The following is a 27,967-nucleotide window of genomic DNA, read 5'->3' as shown; positions in this document are numbered from 1 at the left end:
CACACACACACACACACACACACACACACACACACACACACACACACACACACACACACACACACGTGCCTGATACTGGTTGATAAAACCACCACAAATAAGACAAATTATAGTAATTCGGAAACTGTAAAATGAGGCCCTTGTTTATCCATAAAGGGGAAGGTCCCTACATTTTCATATCTGTTCACTATTCCAGGCTGGCTGTAATACTCTCTTATTTATCAGCGTTTCCAGTTTCAGACAATGGTTGAAAATTGGAAGTGATAGTTATTGCTTGAAGGATAACAGAAATCCTTCATTGTTTCTTTTTTGCCTAGCTCAAGTGACTGTTGTCCTAATAATCATAGCTATCACTTTATACATACAAGAACATATGCTGCCTGTCGAGTCCACTAGATGTATGGAGCAGAGGCAGGAATGATGAATTCAAATGAGCTCAGGCAGAGCTATTTTAGTCTGCTTTTCTGAATTGTTGAATTAGTTATAACAGTAGTAATCCATACTGCTCATTACATCTCAGGCAGACTGCAGTTATCAAATCTGCTCTTCAAAAAAAGTGAACAAATGGGCATTTGTTCTCCCATCATGGCACAGTGGCTTACCACTCTGCTTCTAGAATCATTTGTCATCCACCTGACTAAAGATCCAAGAAAGATGACTGTCCTCTTTGGCCTTAACTCTGAAATTATTGCTCAAGGTCTCCTTTTTGGATTTCTTCCTATTATGGACACTGAAACCTCACTCACTATTTAAAATTCTTGTGACAATGAATTTATGAGTTTTAGACTCAAGCGCTTTGTAGCTCTGCTAGGCTATTACTCATGCTTGAATGAGAATATTATTTCAGGCAAACAGCTGTGGGGGACAGAAAGGGAGTTTTAGGGTTAGTGAGCGATCTGGAAATTTAGGTTTAGGGAGTGAGGCTGGAGTTTTAGGTTTAGGGATAGATCAGAGACTTTAGGTTTATGGAGGAGGAGTGGAGGTTTAACATTAGGGACCAAAGAGTCAGGCTGGGAACTTCTTGGGAGTTTTAGGTTTAGGGTTTAGGTTCTGGTAGGACTATGAACTTTATAGCATTGTGTGCTAGCAGGGCTATGTAGGAATGATAGATTGGGGTATTAGGGGTTAAAGCACTTGATTTTTCAAGTAAGTGGTAGTGAGCAGGTGTACCATGAGCTATGAGCATGCAAGCACCTGTAGTAGGTACTCTATATATATCGATATCTATATATACACTGCAATGTAAAAGTGTTTGCCCTCTTCCTGATTTCTTATTTCTTTGCATGTTTGTCACACTTAAATGTTTCAGATCATCAAACAAATTTAAATATTAGACAAAGATAACCCAAGTAAACACAAAATGCAGTTTTTAAGTGATGATTTTATTTATTAAGGAAAAAAAACTATCCAAACCTACATGGTCTTATGTGAAAAAGTAATTGCCCCCTTGTTAAATCATGACGTAACTGTGGTTAATCACATTTTTGGGAAAGCTGAGTTCAATTTCACTAGCCACACCCAGGCCTGATTACTGCCAGACCTGTTGAATCAAGAGATCAATTAAATAGAACCTGTCAGACAAAGTGAAGTAGGCCAAAAGATCCTAAAAAGGAAGACATCATGCCCCGATCTAAAGAAATTCCAGAACAGATGAGAAACAAAGTAATTGACATCAATCAGTCTGGAAAAGGTTACAAAGCCATTTCTAAAGGTTTGGGACTCCAGTGAACCACGGTGAGAGCCATTATCCACAAATGAAGAAAATATGGAACAGAGGTGAACCTTCCCAGGAGTGGCCGTCCTACAAAAATTACCCCAAGAGTGCAACGATGACTCATTCAAGAGGTCACAAAAGAACCCAGAACAACATTTAGAGAATTGCAGACCTCACTTGCCTCAGTTAAGGTCAGTGTTCATGACTCAAACATAAGAAAGAGACTGGGCAAAAATGGCATGCATGGCAGAGTTCTAAGGCGAAAACCACTGCTGACCAAAAAGAACATAAAGGCTCATCTCACTTTTGCCAAAAACATCTTGATGATCCCCAAGACTTTTGTGAAAATATTCTGTGGACTGATGAAACAAAAGCTGAACTTTTTGGGATGTGTGTGTCTCATTACATCTGGCATAAAAGTAACACAGCATTTCAGAAAAAGAACATCATGCCAACAGTCAAACATGGTGGCGGTAGTGTGATGGTCTGAGTGTGTGCTACTTCTGGACCTGGACGACTTGCTGTGATTGATGGAAACATGAATTCTGCTCTCTACCAAAAAATCCTGAAGGAGAATGAATGTCCAGCCATCAGTTCGTGACCTCAAGCTGAAGCGCACTTGGGTTCTGCAGCAGGACAATGATATATAACGCAACAGCAAGTCCACCTCTGAATGGCTTAAAAAAACAAACTGAAGGTTGGGAGTGGCCTTGTCAAAGTCCGGACTTGAATCCAATTGAGATGCTGTGGCATGACCTTAAAAAGGTGGTTCATGCTCGGAAACTCTCCAATATGGCTGAATTAAAACAATTCTGCAAAGAAGAGTGGGCCAAAATTCCTCAACAGCGATGTGAAAGACTCATTGCCAGTTATCGTAAATGCTTGATTGCAGTTGTTGCTGCTACGGGTGGCACAACCATTTATTAGGTTTAGGGGGCAACTACTTTTTCACATAGGGCCATGCAGGTTTGGATAGTTTTTTTTCCTTAATAAATAAAATCATCACTTAAAAACTGCATTTTGTATTTACTTGAGTTATCTTTGTCTAAAAGTTATGTTTGTTTGATGATCTGAAACATTTAAGTGTGACAAACTTGCAAAAAAATAAGAAATCAGGAAGGGGGCAAATACTTTTTCATTGCATTGTGTGTGTGTGTGTGTGTGTGTGTGTGTGTGTGTGTGTGTGTGTGTGTGTGTGTGTGTGTGTGTGTGTGTAGATATTTATATGGGAACAGGGCAGTTTCTTGAACGATCAGTTCATTAAATATTCTGAATGTCAACATAAATGATCAATAACACTTTTTAGTGTTCTTTGCAGGAAGTCACAGTACAGAGGGGAGTAGGAATTTACCTTTTCCTGTCTGTTGTGCGATCTTGGAGTTGGTATATATATATATATATATATATATATATATATATATATATATATATATATATATATATATAAATTTAGAAGGGGTATGGAAGGGTAGTGGTATGGGGTAAAATGCCTCACACTCATAAGGAAAAACACTAAATGACAGGGAAAACTGATATTAAATGAGCATTGATGCTGCTGGCTCAGTCTTCTTAAAATCAGGAAACAAGATCCATGAATCACAGCCAAACTGAAAATCGACATCAGAGTAATCAAGCAGTTATAACTTGTTTAGAAACTGATAATTCTTTAATGGAAAATGAAAAATATTAAATAGATGAGCTGTTTTGCCCTTAACAGAGCTTCATCAGGTCTAATTCCAGTTTTAACAGACTTTCATCAGATCTAACTCCAGTTTACATGACATGCATTATTTATTTGATGTAGCACATAGCTCATTGTCAATTCATTGGAGCTGGGGTCATAAATGTACACCACAGGCTCTTTAACCAAGCTATAGTAGGATAGGCCACATCTTTCATCTATGTTCTGCATATCTATTCCTGGTAGTTTCTAGGCTATAGCTTATGTGCTGCATTCCCATTTTATGTAGCTAATCCCTAATTGATACACTTTATATAACTATTGTCATTGGCTATGCACATTCATTAGCATATCAGCTTATCTGTGACCTGATAAGAAGATGACATTTGCCATATTTAAAATGGGCAGCACAGACTAATAAACAATCTAAGGTTGAAAGACACTCATCTATTTATTATCTATTATTTTTAATTAAAAAAATATTAATTTATATACAAGTTGTATGTGCTTGATTACTTTAAAATCTTAACTGAGACTGGCTACAGTTTATGGTTCTTTTTTTCCTGATTTTAAGGAGGCTTAGCCAGCAACTTCAGTGATCATAAAGTACCAGTTTTCCCTGTGTTTTTATACACACACACACACACACACACACACACACACATATATATATATATATATATATATATATATATATCTATATAAAACTTAAAATACCGAATTTCATAATATCGAAAAAAAAACTACATGGTACCAACACTTACTATACTCCACCAGAAGTACACAGAGAAACTAATAAAAGACAAAGCATATTAGTTTACTCCAATTATTAGCAGGTGGCAAGCCCCCCCTGCACCCCCACACCCCCCGCTACTTAAATATATCAACTCCGAGACTGCACTTTACTACACTAAGTTGAGTTATGTTGTTGTATAGCAAATTAAAAGGGAACATAACTAAGGTTACAACAGGCAGTCATGAAGCACGTAATGGTATGTTTGCCATTTTCTTCTGTGGAGTGTGATCTCAGAGTTAATATATTTAAGTAGCCCTAATACCCTTGCCCAAAGGTTCCTGGAATTCATAAATTCAAATGCACTGGAACAACTGGTCACCTCTCCCACTAGGGGAGATAATATACTAGACCTGATCATCACAAACATGGGGACAAAATGCTCCACACCGGAAGTATACCCCTCACTAGTGAGATCTGACCACAAATTAATCACCCTGGATATACATATCCCACCTCCACCCCCAGCACAAAAGACCACAGTGAAAAACTTCTCAAAAGCAGACTTCACTCTTCTTAAGACTGAGATGGTATCCTTTAAGCCCACTGTGCCAGTGGATACCACATCCCACAATGCCGAATCCTTCACAAATGCTTTCTATGGACATCTCCAAGAATGCATGGATCATGCAATCCCAAACAAATCCAAGTACCTCTCCACCAAAGGTAAGCGTCCTGTCTGGTGGACCTCAACCATAAACAAACTGTATAACAAAAGAAGGAAGCTACTGCACGTCAGAGCAAAATCCCATGAAGGGAAGACATCTCTGATCAACATTAGCAGAAAACTACGCTCTCTCATAAAAACATCCAAGGCCAACTTTGAGAGAAAAATCGCTAAGGACACTAAAGATAACCACAAAGCCTTCTTCAGCTATGTTAGAAACCTGGGCGGAAACCCTCAGATATGCTCAGAGTTGGTTCAAAACAACAAAAAATACACTGAACCCACAGATATTGCCAACTTTCTGGCTGGCAGGTTCAGTGCAAATTTCTCCCCTCCTTCACCCCCAAAAGAAGAAATACTTATCCCAGCTGAATGTAATCTCCCTGTCATCTTAGATGTCCAAGTGAGAACCGCCCTAAACAAAGCAAGAAACACAGCATCAATGGGACCTGATGGTATCCCGGGTTGCGTGTTACGTGAACTCCAAAAGGAGCTAAACCCACACATAAAAATGCTATTTAACCTTAGCCTTACTTCGGGATATGTACCTGAACACTGGTGTACAGCAACAGTGGTCCCACTCCACAAGGGGGGGTGCCTCTACAGACTCTGGAAACTACCGCCCCATAAGCTTAACCAGCCTGGTCTGCAAAGCTATGGAAAGAATCATTATGGAACTCATAAACAGAGACATAGGGGACCTACAGACACTTGACCCCACCCAGTTCGGCTTTGTAAAGGGCAGATCCTGCCTTTTAAACCTGGTTGACTTTTTTGAAACAGTCACTACAGGCATTGATGAGGGCAAAGCAATCCATACAGCATACCTGGACTTGGCTAAAGCCTTCGACACAATACCCCACTCAGGCATCATAAATAAGCTCAACAGCTTAAAAGTAAACCCTTATGTCACTAGATGGGTTGCAAACTGGCTAAAGGACAGAACCCATAAAGTTAAAATCGCTGGAGCAATGTCAGACTCAAAGCCAGTCAGAAGTGGTGTCCCACAGGGATCTGTCCTGGGACCCCTCTTGTTCTGCATTTACTTCTCAGATGTTAAAGCAAACATGGGAGGGCTGTGGCTGACAAAGTTCGCAGATGACTGCAAACTAGGCGCCATAGTTGATACACCAGCAAACACACACATCCTACAAAAAGGCCTCACAGAAACGGACAACTGGTGCCGGAGTCACGGCCTTAAACTAAATGCCAAAAAATGTATAGTCATCCCCTTTGGGAAAAACAAAGTACCCACAAATTATCACATAGACAGCAACCCACTGAGTACGGAAAAAGTAATCAGAGACCTAGGGACCCAAGTCGACAGTGACCTCTCATTTGACACCCACGTTGCCAAAGTGGTTAGAAAAACATTCTACCTTGCACACCTCATCATGAAGGGATTCACATCCAGATCCAAGGATGTCATTGTACCCCTATATTCCTCCCTCATCAGACCCATGATTGAGTACAATGCCCCATTTGGTATGTACCTCACCCGGCATTTGCAACAGCTGGAGAGACCACAAAAGTACCTCACCAAGAGGATCAAGGGTCTCCAACATATGAATTATTCTGCCAGACTAAAGAAACTTCAGCTCTATTCAGTAGCATACCGCCTGCTCAGAGGTGATCTCTGCCTGACGTACAAGGCTATGTCAAATCAGGATCTGATGGACATGCTCCACCTCAAAAAATCCAAATCCATCAGGACCACGAGAGCTAAAGACTTAAACCTCGGCACAAGTATGAATAGGACATGATGGAGGGATAGATTCATAACCCAGAGGCTTCCCATGCTTTGGAGCAAGATCCCAGTTCGTATTAGGCAGAGCCCCTCACTGACTCTCTTCAAGAGAAATGTTGATGAGTGGATGGGAGATCGTAAGTTTACCCCAGGGGTCACATCTGTGTCACTGCTAGACAGGGTAAACTAATTCTATTATATAAGGGGACCTTCATTGTATCACTACTAGACAGAGGCACAGTATTCTAAATTTATTCTGTACATTTTTGTACCATTTCATGGGGTGGCAAAAGCCACATCACTATGGCTAGGCTTACAAATGCCTCAGGGCAGATAGCCTAGTACTATACTATGAAACTATGAAACTATGGGAGTGTGGAGGGTGCAGGGGGCTGGGGCTTGCCTCTGCTCTAGTTGGAGAAGAGTAATATGTTTTGTTATGTAGTTGGAATATTGTAAGTGATGGTGTAGTCTGTTATTTCAATATTATGAAATTCAGTATTTTGAGTTTTCAGTATTTTGAATTTCAAGGTTATGAGCTTTCAAGATTTAGAAGTGGACCTACATATATATATATATATATATATATATATATATATATATATATATATATATTTATATATATATATATTTTTTTACATTGCATTTACTTTTGCCCTGTTTCTCTGTGGTATCTGTTCTATTACCTGTCTCTTTGTCTTGCCTTTTCTTTGGTACATCTGAGGCTTATTCTGCAACTATTTCCGAGCCACTGCCCTACTGGTGCATTTTCTTAACTCTTGCCCTTGCTGTTATCACACAACACCCCTTTTAATTAATGGCTGAAAATCACTTGTCATATTTATTTATTTACATACAACCCAGTCTCTACTTATTTCATTTTACCATTGTTCTCATACCGCCTTTCCTTGTGATATTATTACTAGCTAAATTAGGAGGATCTTTTTTGCCCTGTCCAGTACCTCACCTCTGCCTCCTGTCTCAACTTTTTGTAACTGGTTATCTTAGCAATTACTACTGACCTGCCTTCAGAATCTCAAAGTTCTGCTGTAACATTTTTGCCTAATTCACACCTGTAGCTTTTATCAATCCCAATTTGTTCTTTTAGCACCCCCAAAATGTATTTACATTCAGTAAAGTTCTGGTCCAAAATCATTATCTAATTTTGTTTATTATTATTATTTTTTTGTTTTTTAATATGCTTTTTTTCTTCACTGTCTGCCAACCATGAGCCCACAAAATACCAAACCAGAATATTCAACCTCCCCAAGGAAACCATCATCTAGGAAGCTTTCAGGGCTGGGCTTTTATCTGTCTTATCAGAATCCCTAGTAACCCATGGCAACAGACAGAGTCAGCTGCAGTGCCCAACTCCTAAGCATACACACTACTCCTCATGCCCATCTCTGGCTACAGTGTGCACTGTCTGACCTGCATGACCCCATCATAACCTGTAGGTGCTGGTGAAACTTGCTGTTTAACAGCCTTAGTGGCTGGATAGCTGTGCAGCAGTAGTTCTTGCTGCCCCCCCCCCCCCCCGTGTGAGCTGGCATTGTTCACTGACTCCCACACTCACCTGATGAGTTCTTCAGAGCTCCTGTCACTAATCAGTCATACATCATTTTGTAGCAGTCAGCGCTTCATTCCTCTGTGCTACACAGCTGACAGAATTGTTTTAGAGTATGTGAGTTCTTAAACTGTATGTCAAGTTATGTTATTCTAAATACCCAGCAGCCATTATATCTACAAGTCCACTTGCTTTAGTAGTCCACATACTTAGGAATTTAAGATATGTGATAAACTGTAGTATTTGCATATTATGCAATGCATGCCTTAATGCAAAGTTTCATTACAGCCTTAAACCTATCCTTACAAATATAAATTAATCATTATCCAGGCCTTCTGTTTTCCAGTGGATCAAGTCAGAAATACTTTTTTCTGTTTTCATTCAAGAAGAAAATAAAACATCCCACCATTTAACTGATAGATTTGTCAAAGTCAGAATGAATCTGGTGTGACACAAAATATAATTACATAAATCATTTGACTCGTCTGTCAAACTTTATTAGATTTCACTGCTAGAAATGGAGATGTAGGGAAATGGAGGAGTAAGGTAAGATCTCTGGCTGATGGGATATCTAGGAAGGTTAGAAAATTAATTATATGAACAATGGAAGCAGCTGCATGGTGTAGAAGGGCAGACTTAATTGCCAGTGTAAACATAAATGTCCTGTCTGTGAATAGGATAAGAACAGTACAGAAGTATTTTAAGGGACTGAGGTGTGGAGTGCTACAAATAGCACCCCTCACTACATTCTTTGAGACACTGCATGTCTATGATATTCGTAAGGATACATTCTTTGAGACATTGCCTGCCTATGATATTTGTAAGGATACAGTATGTTGTATTATGGGTACAGTGAATGGCTGAATAACTACCACAGTCTGAGATTCTTGCCTTCCTGGGGGAATGCAAATTGCTGAAATCATGGCTTCTTCACTTAGTGCCTTATTGTAGCTATTCATTTATATTCCAACATGGGAGGCAAGATTTAGGAGATTAAAGATAAATGTGCATCAAACAAAATATGTATGTGTGACGCCCGTGCCCTGGCCCAGCAATCAAGGAACCTCAATCCTCACCACTAACACAAGTCAGGGGCATCTCATATAGGAGAAAAGGATAACAAATACACACAGTAAAGTGCAATTTCCCTTAAGAGCACACAGAGATCACAGTCAGTCCAGGGCTAGTGGCTCCCTTGCTCTCCAGGTCCCCAATAAGACCCCCCACTGACACAGCTATAGGGTCCAGATCTCAGCCTAGTGGGCAAGCTAAAACCTCCAGCACCCTCTCTGTCCAACCAGTGCTTCTTGTCTCTGCCCAAGTAGAAGACACACACACACACACACACACACACACACACACACACACACACACACACACACACACACACACACACACACACACACACACACACTTTGAGAAGAGTTTATATAACCACACAGAGACTCCTGGGGAAGGCTGGCACAGGTTCTCTAGCTGTGCCCCTTTTACCCAAACTATATGGTAGAAATCACTGCCACCACCCAGCTAATATTTATCAGCTACTCAAAGACCCTTAAAAGGGTGTCCAGTTATTACTGTACAATATTATTATCCAATTGGTAGTATAGCCCAGGGCTAAAGCTATAGGAGTGGCTTTGTACAATTTTACAAAAGGCATACAAATACTCTAAAGATCTTAAATTATCTCTACAAAAAACAGCCACAGCTGAAAGGGTTTAAAAATATTTAATAACAAATAGTCAAACCACAAGACAATACTTTTTACTGCACAGTGCTAGTCAAGAGTTCACAGATCACAGAGAAATACTTAAAATAATTCAGTAGTACAGTTCTGACATCAGAGAAACAGAAAAACACATAGTCTAATCTTTCTAGCTTCTAGCTATTTCTAAGAGAAAACACAAGTCTAAGATAAACTTACATATAGAGGAAGACAGTGCTGAGTTGAATGGTCAAGACAGAAATGCTTCATGCTCTCTGATTCTCTCTGCTTTTGAAATCACATTCCTGGTTCACATTACATCATTCTTCACACTTCCCTGGGTTCCAAGGCTAACAGAAACTACATTTACATTCTTTTCCTCTGGGCAGAAACCAGAGCAATAAAGGACATTTATGCATGCAAATTCTGGCCATCGACACAGGCCTTAAAACAATAACAAGAATTCCTTCACCTAGACAGGCTGGAGATGACTTTAGATGAAAGGGTCACAACATGCTTTACTTGGTTAGAAGAGTGCACTGTTGTTACATTTTTTCAGTTCCACATGAAACACTATTTTTACCATTTAAGACAAGCCTGTAGTTTACATTAATATTTACAGATGACAGAATTATCTCCAAAATTCTATCTGGTTTGGCAGGCAGCCTTCATCTATCTTCACCCAATCTTCACAGTATGTACATAGATCGGCAAAATAGACTAGATAGAAGAAAAATAAATGCAATACACTGCAATGTCAACATTCTTGACAAATGTATACTGGAATTAGTGGCTTTGATTTTGGTATTGTAGCATTAATGGAAACTTGATGCATGCAGACAGATGAATGGAAAGCTAGAATGCCAGGTTATATTGTGTATAGGGGGTAGAACAGACAATAGAAAAAGAGATATAGCCTTCAAAGTAAACTAAGTAACCAAAAGAAGTTAACACATGTATGCAGAGAAGGGAAGTAATTTATATGACATCACATTCCATACAGGGTTTATAGGAACAACACCTCTATGTGGGGAGTAAAACATGATAAAGTTATACAAGGCATAACATACAGGGATTATATGAACAACCCCTCTCCGTGGGAAGGAAAACATGAGAAAATTGTATAAGGTATACCATACAGGGATTATATGAACAGTACCGCTATGTGAGGAGTAACATCTGGGAAAATTATATAAAGTGTAACATACAGGGTTTATATGACCAACATGTCTACGTGGGGAGGAAAATATGAGAAAATTATACAAGATACACCATACAGAGATTATATGAGTAACCCCTTTACAATAGAAGGAAAACATGAGAAAATTATACAAGGTACACCATACAGAGATTATATTAGTAACCCCTTTACAATAAAAGGAAAACATGAGAAAATTATACAGTACAAGGTATACCATACAGGGAGTATATGAACAACACATGTACGTGGAGAGGAAAGCAAGAGGGATTGATATGAGATATAGTTAAGATGACAGAAAGGGCTGAGGAGCTGATAAATGACCTCAATATACCAGATGTTGGTTTAAGCACTTTAGATGCACCACACCAAACAGCAGTATTATTCAAACTGCCCTTGAAGGAGCAAGTCCCAACTTCTACCATCATCTACTTGACTAACAACACTCCTAGACTGGGAGTTGTCAGATGGTGAGAAAAAAGATCTCATTAATAAAAGGGAGCAACAATTTGGAAGCAAGTAATCGCATATATATATATGTGTGTGTGTGTGTGTGTGTGTGTGTGTGTGTGTGTGTATGTGTGTGTACCTTGTATCATAGGTATTTGAGCTCTTGAAGAACCCAAGGAAATACAACATTCTTAAAACAGGATTTTCTTTAGGGGGTGCCTCTGTACCCCATGCAAAGGTCAATGTGCCTCAGAGAAACAGTGATCACTGACATGCAGAGTAAAACCTGTCATGCTTTTTCCTATGGGAGGTTGTGAAACCAGGCCACCTACTAAGCAGACATATCTGAATAGCAATACCTTACTTGTACGTGTCTAGATGAAAGAAAAGACATGAGTTGACAAGCTGAGCTGTTTTGTCTGACCTGATGTGATGCATGGCCAGGGGCACTGAGCAACTGACTTTAAACTTAAGACAAAAAAAATGAGCGAAGGACTTTTAGGCAATCCCAAACAATGTGGTTCATTATTAACTTAATTAGAGTCAAGGGAATGAAAATAATGTTTTTTGGGCTTCAGGAGGGCAACATTTGACAAAAAAGAGCAACATTTCAGGCATGATTTAGTGAAAGCAATATGTTGAAGTATACGGGCACATTCTATTTATCATTACAGAAGGTTATCAAAGAACATCCATGAGATTCAGCTATAAAAAGCAAAAGTAAAGAAAAAAAAGTCTGCCTTCCAAACAATGTGGCATCAAATCTGTGGGAGGTTGGCATAATGGTTAAAATGTTTACCTTGCAGACACAAGGTTCAGGGTTTGATTCTCACATGGGGTAACTGGCTAGGCTTAAAATGGCCCACAAGGGCAGTTAGCCTAGTACTAACCTATGAACCTATGAAATACAAGGATATGTAAGAAAATGTTAGAGAATGGTACCAGCTCTAACAGCAGACAGTATCAATCCAAAAAAATCAAAAACCCAAACTAAGGAAAGTCTGTCAAGAACCAGGCTAAAATGCTTTTATAGATGCATAAGGGAAAAGAGGAAAACAAAAAGGAAACTTAAGAAAGCATGTGAAGTTGGCAGACAGGCTACTGAAGAAGGAAGGCTAGTAGGTGAGCGTTACTACTTGGCTTCTGACCAGTGTAAGCATTTGTGATAGGAGAGTTAATCCCAGGGCCTTCACAAGAGACAGAAACTCTGAAAGAGCTCCAGAATTCAAAGGTGCACATGGCAAAGTACAGTCATATAGAGCAAAGTTCAGTCATCCTTAAAGAACTGAGAGGAGCAGTGGGCCATTTTAATAATTTATCTGAGAAGCAGTATAGGTTGTGGGAAGAGTAAGGAGAGAGGAAGATGTACTTGATGTGTACTATCAACTATCTTGTAATTACTAATAATAAAAAAGAGGTTCAACAGAAAAGTACTGCTGAGCAGGAATGAATTATTTTTTGCTTGTATAATACACTTGCAAAATAATGCAGAAAGAAAACAGAAGTGATTAATAGTCATAAAATAAGAAAAGAAACGAGACTTGTTAACTTGTCAGTTTGACCTCTTCATTGTGGAAAAATCTCAGAATTGCTGCTTATGGAAAGAATTGAACAATATCTGGAAGCATATGGGACACAAGATATAAGACAGCATTTCTTTACAAACGAAAGGTCATATCAATTAAAATCTTATGGACATCCTTGCTGGTACATATTTGTTCACCATGAAGCTGAGGATATGGGTGACTATAGATAAACCAGGAAGACCTAGCTTTGTACCATGAGTGGTAACATTGCTAAAGCATTGGCTACACAGAGGTCCAGAAAAAATGATGTCCATTCAAATGATAGGATGGTGACTAGTTAGATAAGACAGAGGTCAGTAGTCAGGCAATCCACTTCTCCATGTTTTTCATAATTAAAATTATAGAATGCCTATAAAACTGTTTGCTTTTTCTGCTCATGTTGAAAAATTGTACATTTGTGTTGGTCCCTAAGAAGATGTAGAAGGATTGAGAAATGTCTTAGCAGAACTGGATGGGTTGTCTATAATAGGGTGTCTTCATATTACTGCAAATAAAAGCAGACGTGCAGACTCCACACAGAAGGTGCTGCAGCCGAGAATTGAATGGGAGAACCTCTTGCTATGAGGCGACAACGCTACCGCTGCACCACCGTGACATATTACAGCATGTATTGTTAATGAAGCTAAATGACAGAGCAGCATGGACGACCAGGAAAATACCAAAATGCATAAAAGGAGGGTCTACTGCAAGTGCTTGTGTGCTAGTACCTCATGGCACCCTTACTTGCTGTTGCTTATTCTAAACAGCAAGTGCCTTTATGCCCTCTTAGCTCTCCTGGTATGTAATCCAAATAAATTGCATAGCCTCACCAGGGCCCTAACTCTAAATCTAAAAACTAAAACTCCCACCTGCTTCCTAACTCCAACCTAAATCCTAACTGCCTAACTCTGAAACTCCACTTTTCCTCTTCCCTAAACCTAAAGTCCTTAATCACGTCCTAAACTTAAAACTCCATTTCCCTCCCTAAACTTAAAGTCTCTGATCACTGTCTAAACCTAAAGCTCTCCTGCCACTCCTTAAACCTGAAGTTCCTAATCAATCTAATCCTAAAATTCGATCCCTCTCTCTAACCATAACCAACCCCACTCCCTAAGCCTAACCCTCTTCAGCTGCTGCCTAAAACACTAAGCTACACTTGAACCCTCTCCAGCTCCCTCTCCATTGCTGACACACTTACCATGCAGGAATATGTGTTTGGACAAGGTGTGGCAGCTTCATTTTATCCACATGCCTGCTGCACCTTGCCTAAGCTTATATTCACGTTCAAGTGCAAGCTGCAGCCTATGTGAGCTAAAACAAGCTCAAGTGTCTGGCTCCAAGACGGTGGTCTTTGAGCACCTGGGACTGAGGAACTTGTAGTAGACCACAGAAAGAGATATTACCAGTAGAAATCATGAAACTAATATACCCCTGCACTGAAATCTGGAAAAGATTCAGCTTTAGTATAGTGTAAAGTTCTGAAGAAAATATCATTCTAAGTACAGTAATAGGATAAAGGAAGTTTAGGGAACAGCAGCAAAATGGTGGCTGCCCGAAGCCATGTAAAAACAGACTACAGGAACTTAGTGTGTATAGTACTGAAAGAAAACAGAACAGTGCTAGGATATTAGCATTTATGTATTTCAGAGAGTATCAGCAGACTTCATATAGCTGACATATTTAAAAAAAAAAAAAAAAAAAAAAGAGAGATGAATCATAGCAAATATATGGTTATTACACCACAGACCTTGTGTGCTTTCCAATAGCCACCCTCAGGCTCTACCAGTCTTTTCAAGGATGGTAAGACCTGTAAGTCCTGGAGTGTATTTTAGTGTACTCATCCAATTGTCTATGTTATGTTTGAAAGTAGGCAGGGAATCACACTGCTTCACATGCAAGAGGAGTACATTCCAGTGCAATGTGAGTCTATTCCACAGCAAGTGTAATCTATTCCAGAGCGAGGGGAGTCACTGGGTATTGCATGTCTTTCCATTTAGTTTTATTTATTACCTGATGTAGATTCAGATCACTTGCTGTTGAGTTAGCTATACCATCTGACACATCAAGATAAAGGATGTTGCAGATAATGAGATCCCTAAGTGCATGGAAAGCAAGGCAAAGACCTCCCTTCAAAAGTCTAAATGACCCCGAGTCCAGGGCGAGTGATATCAGCCTTTCCTATTGTGGACTGAGATTTTTTTTTGTTAGGAACATCTGCATTCTTTTAATTATTTTGATATGTCTAATGAGATATATGCCAAAGGGTGTTTTATATTCTGTAATGGGTAGAATCAGGGCAGAGTACAGAGAAACAATAGCTTCTTTGCTTTTGGATGATATGTCCTTGCTTATTAATTGTGATATCCGAAAGGACTTCCTGACTACGGTAAGTACACGGTGATCAAAAGAGAGGGAGCCATCTGTCCAAGAGCACATGTCCCTGATGACAGACTCACTGGACAGTGGAGTATCATTCATGCAGTAGGAGGTAGCAATTTGTTGTTGTCTGAAGGACGTGATACTGCACTACTTGCATTTAGTGTTAGCCCTTTTACAAAAGGACACACTGTAAAGACAGAACAGCAGATGGAACACAGATATGACCATTAATTCATTTAAAGTTTGCAGGTGACTTCAACATCCTAGAAGAATCAAAATCAGATTTCAGAAATGCATAAAGCTGTTTTATTACAAAAAGTATTAAAAAGAAAGTAAGTTGTTGCCTATTGGGGACTTCCATTTGATTCAGTAGGAAGTGTAGGGAGTGCAGTAGGTAGAAAATGCCATCTTTCTATAATGCTTAAAGCAATACTCCTAATTTTGTATGTACAGCTGGATTGTGTTGCAGAAGGTTTTGATTTTAAGAATGTGCGAATACTTTTCCTGTTGGAAATGTGTGATGAGACTTATTTTCAGAAATATGATCAGTTCTGCAGACTCCATATGAAAGAATTCAAAAGATTTCTGGTGCTTGAAAGAAGGCAACTATATTCTAATAGAATACTGAAAATGAATCACTATACAGCTAGACCACAGATAGCATTTTAGCTTTTGGGAAGAGAAGAAATGGGGGGGATTACATAATATCAACAAATAAAGAGTATTAGCAGAATGGTGGAATACTTTAATTTAACAGGAAGAGTGGTGAAAGCAGAAAAGAGCACCAGTAGTTGATTGATATTATTTTTAATTTATTAATCTGGTAAGGGACCTAATGTATCATAGACACTTTTCAATCATGATTCAAGTCACAGGGATAAAAGTAAATGCAATTATACCTCTCAGCCTCTTAGAGCAAGAAATCTCTGAACAAAGCCATAAATAATGGGGGACAAAGGCCCAAAATAGGGACAATTTTTAAATATTGCTCTTACAAACTTAGAAAGTAGATAGAATAACAGGTTTGCATTTGCATGAATTTACTGAAGGGTATGAAGTTTGAAACTTAAGCATCTGTCATTATTTTTTGACTTAAAACTTCAGTGATTTGCTAGAAAACCTCAATTTTATGAAAAAATGGACCAAAAATATGTGGCAAAAATCTGGACACTCTACTTAAATCTGTACAGTTGAGAGGTATGAGCAATATATATGAACGTTTTAGAGTATCCAATCAACCAGCATGTATTTGGGAAGCATACCTCTCAACTATCTATATTTTTGAAAAATGGCCAGATTTGTGCCTCATATTTTTGGTCTGTTTCTCAAAAAAATTGTTATTTTCTCGATAATCACTTAATATCGAAGTCATTAAATAATGATGATATACATTTTGAGTTTCATACTTCATATTTTATATTTATTTATTTATTTTACATTTGTTAACTGGGTAAGTCTGGCTGAGCTTTTGGCTCATTTTCAGCAGTGATCCGGGGAGAAAAGCTCCTCAGGACAAGAAAACAATTTATTAAATTTTAGTAACATAGTAGTAACAATCAGCTATAGGATCTTCCAAAAGCCAAAAAGACTGGACACTGATCTGATGAAGGGCAGAGGCCCGAAAGCGCTCATCATCTGTATGTCTGTTATTTTAATAAATAGAAGGTGTTGGTACTCGAGCAGTGTCCAGTCTTTTTGGCTTTTGGATGCTTATTTCTCTCTTTTTTACTTGACTGGACTTTGGTGAGGCACAGAACATTGTTTGGATTTTTATAGCTATAGGATCTTCCAAGCAGAGACCTGGAGAGAAAAGAAAGCTGCTCAGGCAATTCAATTATACAGAATATTAACAATTGGCAGACAAGTATGTGAGTTGTTACAAACAAGGTTTTAAACAATTAGCAGAAGAAAATGTGACTAGTTACAATATTATTTAAGCTGCCTGGAGCAAAATGAATTAACAGTTAGGCAGATGCTTATTTAAAGTGTGTAGGATCTAGTTGTATAGGAGTTTGGAAACAAGAAAGGGAAGTAAGAATGGCTAGTAGGAGATGTAGAGGAAGTAGAGTATCGAGACGAACTAGACAGGTAGGTTGTTTTGAGACTGTAAGAATTAAGAGTGGTTGGAGAGAGAGGAAAGGAAGAGGTAGAAGAGGTAGGGGCACATCCTTCAGAAAATGCATGTTAACACAAGTCTTGTTATTCTAACAACTTTCTAAGTTTATAAAAGTAATATGTTAAATGTTCCTATTTTTTGCCCTTTGTCTACCCCCCACCATTTTTTAGGCTTTGCCCAGATTTCTTGAGCTAAGAGGTTGACAGGTATGTGGGAAGGAAACCAGGGTACTCAGGGAAAACCTACATAGACACATGGAAACCATGGAAACTCCACAAAGACAGTGAATGGAGGTTACAATCATATCTGGTCTCAACTACTAAGCCATTGTGCTACTTGTAGACACATTTTTTAGGATGGTGTTAAAATGCATTGATTTACAGATACAGTGGTAGACTTGTGGCATACACTGTATGTTTTATGGTAAACTGTGACTTAGTAAGTATGTGTTTCACTGTCACATAATTCCAAGTTAATGTTTTTTGTTAAGTTAAAGTGAAAGGCAGCTATTCATAAACTAGCTACACATCTTCAGTAGCTGAAAGGTGTATTTTTTTTCACTAGCAACTGAATGAAGTGTAATCTTGAGAAAAGAACTCTCCTTTTTTGGCATTATGAAACCTGGTACTGTGTTTAAAAATATGGCTATAAATCTTTGACGCTAAACACTGCACTTTTCTTGGTTCTTTTTATATTGCTAGTACAGCTGAAAGGGTTAGTGGGCAGCTGATCAACATTTGATGTAGTTGTAAATATTTTTTTTTAAACATCAAGGAATTTGTTTGAACAATCTAATTTGTATGGTCACTGCAAAATGATCTATTCCTATTGCTTATAAACTAACTTGTTATCCACAGAATAGGAAACCAAATGTTTAGGTTCAGGTGTAAAATCAGTAGGGTTGCATATCTGTTACTACACGTTACACACACCTAAGTACTCTTTGACCTTTGTATTACTTCATTTGCAGGCATGAATCACTGGATGACAACTCATGCAGTTCATGTATAAAGTATGAAAGAAGACAGTCACGATTTCTACCAAACTGTAAGTAGTATATAGCCAAAAAAGCAAACTGCTCCAAATTCTTACACCTCAGATGAAATGATAAATAACCGCAATAGCTTGAAGACATTTTGAGTAGAAGCTGAAACCCTAGAGCATAAATCCAGCATAGATTAGAAACTGAAGAACAGAACTGTTTGTTATTTGGAAGTTGTAAGCTTGACTTCAAACTACCCTTAAAGCTTATTGTAGTAGTTAAGGCTCTGATACACGTCTGCTCTCACTCCATATAGAAAGATGCCTAGAAACAGTATCTCACTACTAATACAGTGCTGCTTGTTAGCTGCTCTCTCCAATGTATAGGAAGGGCACATCTATATAAGGTGGCATTTATCTTACTAGAAATACAGGTGAGCTTTTGAAATCTAAAATGTAGTCCTACACAATACAAAAGGGTAGTATAGTACATATATGGTGCAGTATAGTATAGTATAGTATGCTATAGCATAGTATAGTATAGTATAGAATAGCATAGCATACTACACTACAATACAAGGGCTCATGGAATGTCACTGATGCTCACTTTACAGAACAGCTGACTGAGCTCAATAACTTAAAAGGAGCAAATACATAAAATAAAACAGTTTGAAGCATATATTAACAGACTAGTATCTCAGATGATTCTGCATAGACCTAAATTTCTAGTATGCTGGTAGTGGGTTGTCCCTGCACTCTCTAAACCTCTACTCTCCCTTACTTAATTGTTCCTACTCCAAAGTTACACAGCCTAAGAGGAACAGAAATAATTTGTTTTCAGGAAGAATATTTCTTTCACTCTGGGAACTGAGTCTTAAAAGTAAAGTATTGTAAATGTGGGGGGTATAGCTGTACATGAAGGATGCAAGGGAATTACATCCCTACTGATAACGTGAGACCTACGCCTTAACACAGACACTATAAGTTTCAATGCCAGCTATTGCCTTTTTGGCTTATCCTGGTTAGGGGCCACCACAGCGGATCACCAGTCTGCTATTGATTGGCAGTGGAGTTTTTACGGTGTCGAGTTGCCAGCCCAGCGCTAAACCTTCACAGAAGGCACACGCACCTACCTGCATGTCTTTGAAGCTCTTTCAACCACAGGGAGGGCATGCAAACTTCACACAGAAGGTGTTCCAGCCGGGAATCAAACCAAAGAACCTCTTGCTGTGAGGCAGCATAGACAATGCCTACTTTTCAATACCAGTGTTGAGTTTTATTACTTAATGATGGGAAAGTAAGAAAGTGTATATGAACACACATGCATGTGCATGCGTGCACACACACACACACACACACACACACACACACACACACATATATATATATATATATATATATATATATATATATATAGTACATACTATTCTGTCATTTCCTGCTGTACTCATTTATTAATGGACGGACTGCATATTTTTTTCCTTTTATTTTGCTGCACATTTTGTTTCTTCAATAATAAAAGGCAGGTGAATGCTATTTGTGCCTACATAGATTATATCTTGTTGTCAGGGGAAAGTGGTTGAGTTATTACAGAGTAATGTTATTGACCACATTGTTGGCATCGGTTATAATTTAAAGGAAAAAGCCAAAAATAATGGTGGGACAAATGTCCAAAATTAGGGACATTTTTTGTAATAGGTTCATAGGTAGGTACTAGCACAAATGGTTTGTCTTAATCCACTGTATGTTATTTCTGAAGAAGTCAGGTACTAACGCTGACGAAAAAGCGCTTTTAAAAAGATTTTATTTTGTTCACCCATTAAACTTCTCGGTTGCTGCTTCACTCGGTTTTGTTCTTTCTTGGTTTGTTTGCCTTTTGTGGTTCTAGGTACTAGGCTATTGGCCCTAGGGCCTATACAAGCCTAGCCAAAAATGTACCCTGGCTTTCGCAAACCAAGAAAATTATTTTCCTGTGCCCCTATCAAGCAGAACCACAGAAGTGATCCCCGGGGTGAATTTCCTATTACCCATCCAATCATCAAGATTTTTCTTGAAAAGTGCTAATGAGGAGCTCTGTTTGACATAGATAGGTAGTCTGTTCCAGAGTATGGGAAGTCTCTGGGACAGGAATCTATCCCTCCAGCATGTTCTGTTTATTGTGGTGACAAGGTTTAGGTCCCTAGAGCATGTAGCTCGGAGGGATTGGGATTTCTTTAAGTGGAGCATGTCCAACAGCTCTGGGTTTGACATAGCTTTGTATGTTAGGCAGAGATCACCTCTGAATAGGCAATATGCGACGGAGTAAAGCTGGAGTTTTTTGAGACGGTCTGTGTAAGGCATCTGTTTGAGGCCAGTAATCCTCTTTGTGTTTCCAGTTGTTGTAGATGTCTTGTGAGGTACATACCAAAAGGGGCGTTGTACTCTATAATGGGTCTAATGAGTGATGAGTAGAGGGGAACAATGACCTGTTTTTTTCTGGATGAGAAACCTTTTGTGATGAGGTGTGCCACGTAGAAGGATTTCCTGACCACTTTGGCGATGTGATTATCAAAGGAGAGACTACTGTCCACCTGTGTCCCAAGGTCTCTTATTACACTTTCGGTGTTAAGTAGACTACCGCCTATGTGGTGGTTCATGGGTACAAAATTTTTACCAAAGGGGATGACAGTGCACTTTTTGGCATTGAGCTTGAGACCATGTCTTTGACACCAGGCATCTGTCTCAGTGAGGCCCTTTTGTAAGATGTCCACATCGTTAGGAGATTCAATTATGGCTCCTAATTTGAAGTCATCTGTGAATTTAGTTAGCCAAAGACCTTCTGTGTTAGCCTGTACTTCAGAGAAGTAGATACCAAACAGGAGAGGACCCAGGACTGAACTCTGTGGTACTCCACTTGCCACTTGTCTGAAGTCTGATTTGGAGTCTGCTACTTTCACAGTGTGGGTTCTTTCAGTAAGCCAGTTGGCAACCCATCTTGTGACATAGGGATTTATACCTAGTTTAGTGAGTTTATCTATAATTCCAGAGTGGGTGATGGTGTTGAATGCCTTGGTGAGATCTAGATAGGCTGTGTGAACCACCTTACCCTCATCTATGGCTTTGGTGACTACTTCAAAGAAGTCTATCAGGTTTAGGAGACATGATCTGCCTTTTACAAACCCAAACTGTGTGGGGTCCAGGGTTTGGAGATCTCCAATGTCTTTGTTTATGAGTTCCATGATGATACCTTCCATGGCCTTGCAGACAAGGCTCGTCAGGCTAATGGGGCAGTAGTTCCCGGGGTCTGTTGTGGCCCCCCCTTTGTAGAGTGGAATAATTGTCATGGTGCGCCATTCAATGGGCACAAAGCCTGAGGTGAGGCTATGATTGAACATGGTACTTAGGTGGAGTGCCAGTTCATTCTGTAGTTCATGTAGAAGGCAGCCTGGGATGTTGTCAGGTCCCATGGATGCTGTGTTCTTGGCTTTTACTCTAATTCACTTAAAAAAGTTAACAGAACAAAGTCTGGCATTACTGACTTATGGTGCCATCAGTTATTTGGCAGAAAATCAAAAATGTTTTGAAGAGTGGGACAAAAATATGAAGAAAAATCAGACATAGCTGAGAGGTATTTGAGCCACTTATAAGGCAACCTTTGTACTTATGTTAACACCTTAATGTTGACAACAGAACATCAACACACTTCTGTACATGCTCTAAGAATTAGCCTTTAGACCATGCAAACTCAACTATATGTTTTTTGCAGGGGCAAGCTGTCCTGCACTCCCCCACACAATCCCTGCGAATTGCATATTCCAAATCTGACATTGCACAATCCCCAGGGAAAGGGCATAGTCCCCATCCCAGGGAACTGTTGATCTTGCACAACTGTCAATAATCTGTTTGACAAAACAGAAGTTGACTGAAACTTAAACTGACCACTGGCAGTGCACCCACCCACACACACCCACACATACACATATATTGTGTGTGTGTGTGTGTGTGTGTGTGTGTGTGTGTGTGTGTGTGTGTGTGTGTGTGTGTGTGTGTGTGTGTGTGTGTGTGTGTATACATAGATATATATATATATATATATATATATATATATATATCTGTATGTATATGGGTCCCTAGCAAAAGATCAAAGTTTTAAAACTTGGAATCATTAAAGGTCTAACCTTAATGATCGAAGTTTTAAAACCTCGACTCTTATAACTGAGATCACCGTATAGTGAGGAAAGGGAAGATTTCTTTTTCTGCACTGTAGTGCGTTCTCGGAGTTGGTATCTTTCAGTAAGGGGGTGCAGCCCTCCATGTGGGGGGTGCAGGGGGGCTTGCCCACCTGCTTAGAGCATTTGTTTTTTTTTTTTGTCTTTTAACTTTTTTTATTTTATTTTCGAAGATCCAAGACTTTGATCATTAAAGTTTAACCTTTAATGTTCGAAGTTTTGGAACTTCGATCTTATGATAGTGACCCATCTCTCTCTCTCTCTATATATATATATATATATATATATATATATATATATATATACATGTAGATATATATATATATATATATATATAGATATATATATAGATATATGTGTGTGTGTGTGTACATATATATATATATATATATATATATATATATATATATATATATATATATATATATATATATATATATATATATATATATATATATATATATATATATATATATATATACATATATATATATATATATATATATATATATATATATATATATATATATATATATATATATATATATATATATATACACACACATACGTATATATACATATATATAACTGTATATATATATATATATATATATATATATATATACACCTACATACAGGAACATAGTATGGAGGATCGTGGCCTATGATGTTTCATTACAAGGTAAATAATACTGGCAGATATAAAATTAGCAGACATAAAAATAAAATAAATAGTGGAGATTTTATGAATAATATGGTTGTGAATATTGTTGTACATAAAGTGTTTTGCAAATGTGTTTTCATTTAAGGCAGACAGATGCATTTTGTATTAAGAAATGTTCCCATGGAGAGTGCTGTTAAAAGGCAATCATCCTGTTTAACATTTTCTGTACAAAGGAGGAATACGGGCCTTGTAATCATTGAAGTTGCCCACTTACTTCTCTGGTGTAGTCTATAACAAAGAGAAATGACCTGGAAGAATGTGAAATAACCTCGAGATTTTTAAGTAAGAATCCAAGTGAAGAAGCTGTACAACATGTTAAGTTTGTGACTCTAACACATTTTTCCTGTGCCAAGAAGGATCCTGAAGTGTACCTCTTTTTGCCTGAAAAGCAAATGGCTGAGTAAAGTTTTGCACCCAGTTGAAGAGAACGGCAGTCCTGTGAGGTGCACTAGCAGCTTTGTGGAGTATGCCTGACTTTAGTCCTGTACCAGGATAATGACAGTGGAGCAACTGCTTCAAACTATTGCTGTTGCAGCCAAGGAAATGATGGCGATTGTTGTGTCCATGGTGATGCCAAAGATAGTTCCACCTACTAAGAAACTAATTAGCAAGAAGACTTGAGACCTATCTCCTTGTCTTCAAACAGTATGCCTGCTAAGCTTTCGTGGACATGGAAGGGACTGAATGTCAGGTCTATGATAAAGTTAAAAAGCACTGTTAATTTGAGCTTATGTTATCTCTGAGACACAAGCTCAAACGTTTCATAGATGGACATTTTGTCTGAACAATATTATTAGATATGTGATTTAAAGCACATACTCAGACTATGGTAAGATCCTGAAGGGCAACAAACTATAAGTACAATGATAGAAATGTTAGCCATTGATAAAGTTAAAACAGCTTTGCCATCAGAAAGTTTAAGAAAGTATATGCTTCAAACTAATTTGGACAGTGAAAGCACTGTTGCATTGGTCCCTTGTCAGCATAGAAAGAGGTTTGTCCAGCAGAATGCAATGCTGCCACCTATGGGTGATACAATTAACACAACATAATTATAACAAGATAATATACTGCTACAATATCAAAAGCTTCTATAGTATGACAGTAAGACTGCTTATCACTGCACCTGTACAAACTTCATGCATCTCCAAAAGAGGATCCACTTCTCTTATATATGCTTAAGAACTGAAAATCAGTGTCAAAAAGAAAAGGAACATGAAGTATATATCCTGTAAAGGCCCTTTTCTTGGGTAAAATACATCCAGGATCATTCTACCTGACCTCTTCTTCCTTTTAGTGATGAAGGTCATGGTGAATCCTGTTGAGGTCACTATAGTGAGGCCTGCTGTATTTACCAGAGTGATTGACGCCAATTGCAACAGTCACCAGTCTGGCAAGGCTGTGCTAAGCACACACATTATATTTGGGACTGTCATAGGAGTCCTTAAGCAGGTGCTCCTGGTGGTCTCTGTACATAATGTACATAAATTATGTTTGACTGCTTAGGCACCACCTGGGAGCTTGGCCAATTAATGTCTTCTGAAGTCATAGCCACTTAACAAGTTGCAGTATGGGGGTGGGGTGATCATGTTGTACATCTCCTTCTGCCAACATATGGTGCACAGAATCATGGACTTAGTTAGCACAGCATATCAGGGTGCCACCATATTATAACTTGTATATACAAGGAGTGGCAGGATAGCATTAGGATGTGAACATTACCATGTTAAGAGTGTGACAACAACACAGCAGCCAAATATGCTTCCAGTTTGGTACTTTATCACTGCCATTAATTATATTGAAAAAAAGAAATCTTACCATAATGTTCCCTCTGAGTTGTTGATCTTCTTCCAGTCATCACTGATGGGTTTGGTTCCGAGCCCTTGGAACTGAGTCGGCCTAATACCAAGCTCGCGTACACCAGAAACTCTCGAGCTAAGCTGCTACCCACAATGTCCTTCTCCCCAGTTACCCCAGATCAAGTTTGCATGCAACATATATGAGAAAACAGAAAAACAGAGGCCATTTCTGTGCAGAAACCCTGAAACACCACAAAGACCCAGAAGATCTGCCAGGAACCTTTGGAGGGAGTCGGTGGGAGGGTGTGATGACTGGAGGAAGATCAACAACTCAGATGGAACGTTATGGTAACACATAACTTCTTTATCTGAAGTTGTTAATCTTCTTCCTATTCATCACTGATGGGACAGAATCCCAAGCTACTTGGAGAACCTGGGTGGCCCTTATGGAAGAACATTCCTGAGAACCATTGAGCCGAAGGCCGCTCTTCCCCTGGAGACCACATCCAATTTGTAATATTTAATGAAGGTATGGGGTTTAGCCCAAATGGCTGCTGCACAAATGTCATCCATGGAAGCCCTGGAGTGAAAGGCAACTGAAGTTGTGATGGCCCTAGTTGAATGAGCTTTGACTTGAACAGGTTTAGATTAATTCGCAAGGGAGTATGAAAGGTAATGCAATCTCTGAGCCATTTTGATAAAGTAACTTTTGATACAGCACATCTCATTCTTGGGCCAGAAAAGGAAATGAAAAGCTGGTCCGACTTGCGGAAGGACTTAGTCCTGTTCAAGTAGAAATGTCAGGCTGACCTGGTTAATGTCTTGAATGAACCGAGGTTGTTTGGTAGGACTTTAACTCTTAAAACAATGTTTCAAGGTAATACACAAGAACAATGTGTTTTTAAAAAAACAAGTGTATATATCCCCCCAATAATCCTACTATTGCTGTATCTGTAGATGTATGTGAGAAACAGATTAGAGAAAGACTTTCTATGAATCATAACAATGGTTTTAATAACTTCTCTGTTGCTGAAAAACAAGCACTTGTTGATTTGAAAGCACTAACATGCATAGAGATACGTCCAGCAGATAAAGGGGGAGGGATAGTGATTCTTGACAGGGACAATTATATACAAGGTATGATGGACTTACTTAATAACGTTGGGACCTCCCAGGTCATTTCATGTGCTGTGGTTAAAGCAGTTATTGACAAAGTACAGTTTTTAGTCTTTGATCTTCTTTTTACAGGTGTGGTTACACAGTCACTTTTTGAGTATTTTGCTGTTGAATTTCCACTGGTTCCCACCATTTATGGGTTACCAAAAATTCATAAACAACTTGCTAATCCCCCTATGCGCCCAATTGTGTCCAGTAGGGGATGGGCTACAGAGCCTTTATCAATTTTTGTAGAGAATACCTTACGTCCTATCTTGAGTGGATGCACAACTGTGTTAAAGGACACTAAGGATTTCCTTGTAGAGTTAGGTGTACACCTTGAAGCACTTGCAGATCCATGCTGGCTGGTTACATTAGACATAGAATCACTTTTTACAGCAATCCCGAATGACTGGGGTATTGAAAGTGTTAGAGACCTTTTACATACAAAGGAAATGCAACCTAATAAGATTAGTTTAGTGTATGCACTGCTTGAGATTATCTTAGAAAACAACATTTTTATGTTCAGAGATGAATATTATATACAGAAGGTTGGCGTGGCTATGGGTATTGCCTAGGCCAACAGTTACGCCAACCTGTCTCTTGTTCAATGGGAGATTAATCATGTGATTAACAACAATGAATTTGCTACATCCATTGTCTGGTATGAACGTTTCATGGATGATATCTTCCTTTTGTGGCATGATACAGAGGAGCCCCTTAAGGAATTTATTGTATACATCAACAATGTGACTATATTCCTTAAATTTACTCATAAATATTCTGACAGGGAGATAGAGTTTCTAGATGTCAAGGTTGGTAGAGATTCATTTAATTTAGTATCTACTACTTTGTATAAGAAACCCATCAAGAAGAATACTGTACTTCATAACAGCAGTATGCACCCTAAACATACTAGAGCAAATGTCCTGAAAGGGAAATTTATTGTGTTATGCGTTTGTATAATGATGATATTGCTTTACAATCAGCACTATTTGTGCTAAAACAAGAGTTTATGTCAAGAGGGTATAGAGAGCATGATATAGACACACAACTGGAACTAGCATGTAGAGAGAGAAGTAGTAGGTGTAAACCATATTATAATATGTAAGTTGGAGTATGTAATAGTGATAACATCTATACAGGCCCTAAAAATACTACTGAGATGGATGCACTTAGAATGCCACTCACATATGCTAGTAATATTAATATAGTGTGCGTTATTATTAAGAATAACTGGGACATTCTTTCTAATGTTAACAAATTAAATGGAGTTATAGGACATGAACCTAGATTCACCTTTAGGAACAACAGGTCCTTGAAAAGACAGCTCTGCTACAAGATTGACAATGTACAACAATATAATCAATCTGACAGGTTAGGTACGTACTGTTGTAGGAGGTGTACAGACTGTCAATATATACATGTGGGAGGCCGCTTTTTACATCCACACAAGGGGTTCACCTTTGAGTCTAATTTTTATGCTGATTGTCAAACGAAGAATGTGGTTTACTTTAG

General features: G+C 38.6%; 1 protein-coding gene across 1 annotated transcript in view; it reads left to right on the top strand.

Annotated features, from left to right (window-relative positions):
- The window catches only part of LOC122793639 (rho guanine nucleotide exchange factor 19-like), a 1,093,308-nt gene that overhangs the window by 531,305 nt on the left and 534,036 nt on the right, over positions 1-27,967 (top strand). The window contains exon 5 of the mRNA XM_044061848.1: positions 18,553-18,629. Within this exon, the coding sequence (XP_043917783.1) occupies positions 18,553-18,629 (77 nt within the window). The remainder of the gene's footprint in view (positions 1-18,552; positions 18,630-27,967) is intronic.

Source organism: Protopterus annectens, chromosome 2.part0 (assembly GCF_019279795.1).
Source record: "Protopterus annectens isolate FY-2018-M chromosome 2.part0, PAN1.0, whole genome shotgun sequence".
Classification (NCBI taxonomy): domain Eukaryota; kingdom Metazoa; phylum Chordata; order Ceratodontiformes; family Protopteridae; genus Protopterus; species Protopterus annectens.
This window is presented reverse-complemented; position numbering and strand designations above follow the sequence as displayed.